This window comes from Nicotiana tabacum, chromosome 21 (assembly GCF_000715075.1).
Source record: "Nicotiana tabacum cultivar K326 chromosome 21, ASM71507v2, whole genome shotgun sequence".
Classification (NCBI taxonomy): domain Eukaryota; kingdom Viridiplantae; phylum Streptophyta; class Magnoliopsida; order Solanales; family Solanaceae; genus Nicotiana; species Nicotiana tabacum.
Genome location: NC_134100.1, coordinates 8,112,893 through 8,121,587, shown reverse-complemented (window position 1 = coordinate 8,121,587; position 8,695 = coordinate 8,112,893). Strand labels below are relative to the sequence as shown.

General features: G+C 37.6%; 1 protein-coding gene across 1 annotated transcript; it reads left to right on the top strand.

The window, feature by feature from the left end:
* Positions 1–6,347: 6,347 nt before the first annotated feature.
* Positions 6,348–8,042, top strand: LOC142175122 (uncharacterized). The gene is made up of 4 exons (XM_075241694.1): positions 6,348–6,537; positions 6,841–6,923; positions 7,010–7,308; positions 7,649–8,042. Exons 1-4 carry the CDS (start codon positions 6,348–6,350, stop codon positions 8,040–8,042), a joined length of 966 nt encoding a protein of 321 aa, XP_075097795.1.
* The last annotated feature ends 653 nt before the right edge of the window (positions 8,043–8,695 follow it).

Genomic DNA, 8,695 nt, shown 5'->3' with positions numbered 1-8,695 from the left:
AATGTAGCCACTTTAGGATATCCTTTCTAAAATAGAGATGAGCCTCGCCAAATAAAAATGTAAAATTGCGGGGCCCTCAATAAATAACTATGATAATTATTTAGAATTCAGGATAGGCCATTTAATAAATTTCATGGCCTTCTACAAAATAATAACGCGTTAGACTCTCTAGGCGCGGCTTAATTAAATCATATTCTTAAATTCGGGTGCACATTGATGTGACCCAAATCCAAATCTCAACGAAGTCCAAATGTGTCGACGATCACGAGTGCATTGATTGTGACGTGGTTCGAGATGCATTTTCACGACGTTGCAATTCTATAAAAAAATAAGTGATAATAATAAAAGCGGTTTAAACTTAATAAAAGCACATAAGTCACAACATGTATTTAAACCAGATATTTAGCCATTATAACAATTTAAGCGACCGTGCTAGAACCACGGGATTCGGGGGTGCCTAACACCTTCCCTCGGGTCAACATAATTCCTTACTTAGAATTTCTGGTTCGCAGACTTCATTTGGAAAAGTCTAAAATTTCCTCGATTTGGGATTCGAGATAAACCGGTGACTTGGGACACCAAAAGCCAAACCTTTCCCAAGTGGCGACTCTGAATTAAATAAATAATCCCATTTCGAATATTGTCACTTAAATTGGAAAAACTCCACCCGCGCATCTAACCCCTCGGGGCTGGGGGCGCGCAAAAAGGAGGTGTGACATGCGCGTGTACCAAATTGATAAATGTATACTTTAAAAATTCTCATAAGTATTACTAAGAAATATGTTTAAGTTATTAAATAGAATTTTAACAAAAAAATGTAAGTTCCAAAAACGATGAATATTGATTCCATTTAACTAACTCAATAAAAAAAATCAATTCCACATAAGTCCTCAAAAAATTCTGCATAGGTCCTCAAAAATTGTCTTGTTGTGATTTGTCAAATATCAAAAAAATTAATCTTTTTATCTTTTCGAGATTTGGGAATAAATAAGTTGGCCGTATAATTCCTAGGAAAAATTAGTAAGTTATAATATAAATTTTAAAATAATTAATATTGAGTTAATATTTTACGAAAAATAACATGAACACGAATGCTCAAGTACCAGTGATTTTCTCAATGCCCTTGTGCTAGAAGTACATGTACAGAGGGACTCAATTTTTTTATAAATTGATGTATATACAATAGTCCAAATATTTAAGTTGGAACAAAAGTGCACATCCAATAGAACTTTAAAATTCTATATCAAATTCATGAGATATTTACCTTCCTAATTTGTATGTGTAGTTACAAAAAAAAATGATACAAACGAATCGTTTGATATTTACTTAGTTGATTTTAATATCCTAAAAATTAAGATTTTACATAGTGATTTAAATAAGAAAAGCTTTAATAAGAAAAGTTTTAGTTGATTTCAAACTCTACATATTAGGAAAATAATAAAATAACTATTTCTACATATAAGAAAAATAACTTAAATTGTTATTTTGTTCAATGTAAAATTTATTTTAAAAGGGTAAAAAAGGCGAACGACATTTCACTAAGGGTCTTCTTGCTTTTAATATAGTATATAGATATATAGATTAGTAATATCACGGGTTATTGTCAGCGACTGACTAGCTGTTATTATCTTGTAAGTTACGTGACCGTAAATTTTCTTACACCATCACTATTATATAAAAGGTAAGCTCTTTATAAAAAGAACCATGTCATTCTCACTAATTTAGTCATAATTGGAAGGAAAAGTGTCACGACCCCAAACTCGGACCCGATCGTGATGGCGCCTCACGTGAAGACAAGGCCAGCCGACACATTTTCAATCCTGTTTAAACAATTAAACAATAAACATTTAGTCTTAAACATGATATAAATCCAAAAGTAAGCAGTGACAATACAAAAATATTTGCAAAATACAACCCAACACAGCCCGATACCGGGGTGTCACTAGTAATGAGCATCTAAAAATTCGAAATAAGACAATAAAGTCTACAGAGTTCAATACAAATCTAAAACAACAAGAAATAAGATAAGGGAAGAAGCTCTGGGCTGCGAACGGCGTCAGCTACTTAGAGAATCTTTGGATCAGCTGGAGCTGGAAAGATCAACACTCGGTAGCGGGACCAGATGCGCCTGAATCTACACACGGGGTGCAGGGAATAAAGTGAGTACTCCAACTCAGTGAGTAATAATCATAAATAAAGACTGAAAGTAGGAAATCACGTAAGGCACATTACAGGCCATAATGAAGCAGTAAAAGCTATTAAAATAGTAAATCAGTAAGGATATGTGAAATTCATTCTAGTTCAACTTAAACTTCATGAAAAGTTTTTTCAGCAATTAAGCAGGTAAATGACAGGCAATTAATAAAGATAAACACATAAAGGTTCGTCCCTCGTGCACAGTATCAACAAATCCGCCCCTCGGGCAATATCTCAGAACAATACCAGCACCTCGGGCTATATCTCACATCACAATGGGTAATCGCGCTCACTGGGGGTGTGCAAACTCCTAGAGGGGCCCCTTACGGCCCAAGCGCAATATCAAGCAATCTCGTGGCATCATCACTAGGCTCTCGGCCTCATATCAACAAGCTACCTCGTGGAGTACATATCTGAGGCCCTCGACCTCATAATCATAATCAGTGTATCGCCGTTGCGGCATGCAACCCGACCCAAAAGTATCCTCACAACACAGGCTTCGGCCTTACTCAGTCAAAATCACATAAACCAGTCGGACAACAGTAAAACATGATGGTCAGCCCACAATATTATTTTAAATATCATTTAGTATGTTAAAAACAGAGTAAACATGGATGAGTTATGAAAACAGTAGATGATAGCATGACTAAGTACAAGTATAAAATTAAAACATTGAGGAAATATCAATAAAAATTCCCTAAGGGTTAAAATAGTTGGCCCGATGCCCAAATATGGCATTCATCCCAAAACATGATGATAGCAAATAGTTTTCAGTCAACTACGCGGTAAAAATAGTCATTCGGGATGGACTAAGTCAAATCCCCAATAGTGCACGACCCCACGCTCGTTATCAAGCGTGTGCGTCACTTCAATATAGCACAACGATGTGCAATCCGGGGTTTCATACCCTCAGGACATCATTTACACTCATTACTCACCTCGATCCGGTCCAAACTCTAGCCCGCGATGTCTTTTCCCTCACGAATCAACCTCCGGATGTTCCAAATCTAGCCACAATCAGTACATAACCATTAGAATATGTAAGGGAGCAAAGCCCACTCGAAAATATCCAATTTACATAAAAAAAATCCCAAAATTGCTCAAACCCGACCCCCGAGCCCACGTCTCTGATTCCGACAAATTAACATCAATAGAATCTTCATCCTCCCACAAGTCTATACATATCAAGAACATCAAAATCGGACCTCGAATGTCCCCTTAAATCCCCACTCAAAGGTCTATTAATTTCAAGCCCTAATTACCCATTTTGCTACTGATTTCCATGGATTTCAAGATTACAAATGTTAAAATTCATCATATAAACAAGTTTAGGGTCCAAAAATCTTACCTCCATGAAACCCTCTTGAATTCCCTCTTCAATTAGCTCTCCAAAGCTTTCCCCTAAATGAAATATGGTGAAAACCCACTCAAAATCGCGAAGAGAACCTTATTATACTTTCTAACCCATGCATTTTCGCATCTGCGGTCAATCCACCACATTTGTGGTAGTGCTTTTGCGGTCCAAGAGCCGCTTCTGCGATTTTTCACTTATTCCCAACTTTCTACATCTGCGATGATATCTCCGCACCTGCGCCACCGCAGGTGCGGTTACCTAACCTCTTCTACGGTCACAGCCTACCTCACCTTCTTCCGCTTCTGCGTCCTTCTACCTCATATCTGCGACATCGCACTTGCGGTCCCCAATTTGCAGGTGCGGAAACAACAGAAGTAGAAAATCTGCAGCTCACCAAAATTCCAAACTTCTCCGTCAACCATCTGAAATCACCTCGAGGCCCCCTGGACCTCAACCAAAAGCACAAACATATCCCATAATCTTATTCAAACTTATACAAATCTTCAAAATACTTCAAACAACATCGAATAAACCAAAACACATCGGATTCAAGCCTAAGCTTTCAAAATCTTCCGAATTACGCTTTTGATCAAAACCTATACCAAACCACGTCCGAATGACCTGAAATTTTGCACACACATCCCAAATGACACAAAGCAACTATTAAAACTTCCGGAATTCCATTCCAACCTGTATATCAAAATCTCACCTATCAATCGGAAAACGCCAAAATCTCAATTTCGCCAATTCAAGCCTAAACCTTCCATGGATTTCCAAAATGCATTCCGATCATGCTCCTAAGTCCCAAATCACCTAACGGAGCTAAACAAATCATAAAAACTCCGATCTGAGATCATAGACAAACAAGTCAAATCTTGATCAAACCTTTCAAATTTCAAGCTTCAAATTGATAACTGTTCTTCCAAATTCATTCCGATTACCCTGAAAGCCAAAACCAACAATTTACATAAGTCATAATAGATCACACGGGGCAAGTTAAGCCCGAGAACTGGCAAGCAAAGTGCAAAAGCTCAAAATGACCGATCGGGTCATTACAAAAAGAGGGCTTCCAATCAGCGTATGTTAACATGTTGTATGTTGAGAGACATGAATGTAACAGTGTAGTGTAGCAGTATATTTGGATATGACACACGTGGTAGTTAGTGGTTAGTATTTAGGTAGTTAAAGGATATTCAGTTAGTTGATAGTTGTATTTAGTTGTTAGTGATTAGCTATAGATTAGAGAGAGTTAGTAGTTGTATAAGTACATTAAAAATTAATGGAATAGTAGACGGTTTCCATTTCCCATACGACATCTCATTTCTCCTCTTTCGCAGAAGCTTCTAGAAGAGCTCCAATGTCTGATTCCATCTCAGCTCCCATGGACTTTTAGCATGGTATCAGAGCAACTGATTCTGGTAATTCATCTGTTCTCCGAGCTAATTACCAAGGCACTCTGTAAATCTTAACTTTGTCAAGCTTGTTTCCAGCTATGGTGACGGAAAAGTTCACCTGCACGCATCTTTTGTTCATAAACTCGAGTGACACTCCTAGTTCAGTGCTCGTTCCTATCAAGATCACTAGATCAGAAAATTATGGCTTGTAGAGTAGATCGATGAGAATTGCTCTCCAAGCTAAGAGGAATCTAGGGTTTGTGCTAGGTACCTATAAGAAGGAATCGTTTGATAACGAGTTGCACGAGTAGTGGGAAACATGCAATGAAACAGTTCTTTCATAGATTATCAATACAGTTTCTGAAGATCTACTCAGTGGAATCGTGTATGACTCAGATTCCTACATCATGTGGAAAGACCCTAAGGAACGATTTGACAAGGTCAATCGCATGAGGATTTAGTACACAGTCAAATAGCTAATCACTCACAAGGTACGAACTCTATTCTTGTATATTTCACTAAATTGAAGGACCTCTGGGCTGAATATGATGCCATGGTCCCTCCTCCTAGCTGTGACTGTGCAAAGTCTAAGGAATCAGTTGAGCATTTTCATCAACAGAGGTTATTACAGTTTCTAAGTGGATTAAATGACTCGTATGACCAAGATAGGAGACATATTTTATTGAAATCAACTTGTCCTACAATTAATCAAGTCTATTCTATGATAATTGAAGATGAGAGTCAACACTCAGTTGGTCTAAATGAAGTTACTACAAACACAGATCCCTTATCTATGCAATTAACTCATGGACAGCCTTATAAAGGCAAGAGACCATTTTTTGCAGTTTGAATACTGCAATATGAAAGGCCATAGCAAGGAGAATTGTTACAAATTGATTGGGTACCCCACTGATTTTATGTCTAAGAAGAATACAAAATCTGGTTTTGGAGGATCTGGAAGCCAAGTTAACTCTGGTGGACAGACTGGATATGGTAAACAACCCTTCAATGCTATCAACAATGTTACTGGAAATGTTTATATGCAACCACTACAGATGCATTATAGAAATTCAGGACGAACTGAAGTCAAGGCTTAGTATTTTACTGAAGAACAATATAAATAAATTCTCAATTTGCTAAGCAAGGATGTCGAAGAAGATTAAAGCAATGAGGAAAACCACATCAATGTAACAGGTAATGCAATTTGTATGATGTCTAAGGTAAAAAGTGATTATGAGTGGATAGTGGATTCTGGAACTATTCGTCATGTAGCTTCTAAGAAAAGTCTTATAAATAATGATCATAGTCAATAAGTATCTAGTAATAGTAAAGTACATTTACCCATAGGAGATAGGGCAGATATTACTCATACTGGCTATGCATCCTTGTTTGGCACTACAACTATGAGTAATGTGTTGGTTGTCCCTGATTTCATGTTTAACTTGTTATCAATGTCCAAACTGACCAAAGAATTATCACGCTCTGTCAACTTTTTCCCTGGCTTCTGTGTCTTTCAGGAGCTCTGGAGTGGCAAGGTGAAGGGGATTGGCAGACAAAGAGAAGATTTGGACATATACAAAGAAGCAGCTATTGGTAAGCAGGGCACACAACATCCAATAACAGCAATAATTCAAAAAAAGGACAACAACTTATGGCATAACAGAGTTGGATACCCATCTGCTCCAGTAATAAAGTCCATGAAGTTGTTACATGATCATGTAAATAGTTTACAATTGAATAAGTGCACAATTTGCCCTTCGGCGATGCAAGCTAGATTGATGTTTCCCAGTAGTGATTCTAGAGCTAATGCACCATTTTACATTGTACATATGGATCTTTGAAGCCCTTATAAAATTGCTACTTTTGACAACAAACATTATTTTTTGACTTTTGTAGATAATCACAGTAGGTATACATGGATCTATTTGTTGCAACTTAAGTCTGAAGCTATTGTGGCTATTAACTCTTTCTTGTCCATGGTGCAACACAGTTTGGTATCATGGTTAAGGCTCTTTGGACAGATAATGGCACTGAGTATTTTAACTCATGCAATACTTTACTTTAGGATTTAGGCATACTTCATCAGAACAACTGTGTTCACACTCCTCAACAGAATGAGGTGGTTGAAAGAAAACATAGGCACATATTGAATATAGCTAGGGCACTAAGGTTTCAATTCAAAGTGCCTATTAGATACTGGGGAATATGTATCAAGACTGCAGTTTACCTTATGAACAGACTTCATTCTATTGTAACTAGTAACAAAAGTCCTTATGAGTTATTGTTCAAGAAGCATGCAACATTGCATCACTTAATGGTGTTTGGATGTCTGTGTTTTGCAACTATAATTCCTAAAGGAGACAAGTTTGCAGAAAGAGCAAAGCCAACTGCTCTATGGGGTATTCAGAGTTGCAAAAATGTTATATTCTCTTAGATCTTAAAACAAATCAGTTGTTTGTCAGCAGAGATGTTATTTCTAGAGAAAATGAATTTCCTTTTGCCATTGCATAATCAAAGACACAGTCTACACCTAGAACTACCAATATAGACCAAACATCACCTCATGATATATCACAAATCCTACCAGATACAACCCATGATGCACTACCAAATTCACCATAGAGCTCCCCAGATATACCTCATGACGTGCCACAATATTCACTAATACCTCCAACCTCAATGACACTTCAACACCTTCTACTAGGCCTAATGATAATCTTGCCACCTCACTTGAACCTACTGTCGTTGATTCTGATTCGTTTGACCTGGAATTAAGTCCTTCCTTTGCTCTGGAGCATGAAGAGGGAGATAACATCAATAAGGTATCAACATCCTTTGATGCTGGTCATATTCCATCAGATGGAGTTCATGCTCCAGTCACCAGGAAGTCTTCAAGAGATTCCAAGCAGCCTGTTTGGATGAAGGATTACATTACCACCAAACAAAGCACCAGAAAACACCCCATCTCCAATCACTTGTCCTATGATAACATCAAGCTAACATATCAAGCATATCTTGCGAAATTCTCTACATTTGTGATGCCCAAGTGCTACATAGATGCCGTAAAATATACCAAGTGGATAGAGACAATAAAGTAGGAGATCAAGGCACTAGAGAAGAATGGTACATGGGAAGTGGTAGACCTTCCAAAAAGGGAAAAATGCAATAGGCTCAAAATTGGTATACAAGATCAAATACCAAGCCAATGGAGAGTTTGGGAGGTTCAAGGCTAGACATGTAGCAAAAGGCTACAGTCAAAAGGAAGGCCTTGATTATTATGATACCTTCTCACCTATTGTTAAAATGGTGACTGTAAGGTCAGTCATAGCACTTGTTGCATCTAAAAGCTAGACTTTATGGCAAATGGATGTGTACAATGCATTCTTACAAGGAGAACTGAGTGAGGAAGTTTATATGGATATGCTTGAGGGGTTCAAAACACATGGGGAGTCAAGGGTGTGTAGGTTGATCAAGTACTTATATGGACTAAAGCAAACATCTAGGCAGTGGAACATAAAGTTGACAGATGCATTGGTGGATGCGGTATTTGTCCAAAGCAGCCATGCTTATTCACTGTTCACACTAAACAAGTCTGATGGCATAGTGATTGTCCTAGTATATGTTGATGATCTACTCATCACATGGAGTATCATTGAACTGATTAATGAAGAAAAAAGAGCGTTGAATCAGAAGTTCAAAATGAAAAATCTTGGTGAATTGAGGTACTTCCTTGGCATAGAACTGTTGAGAT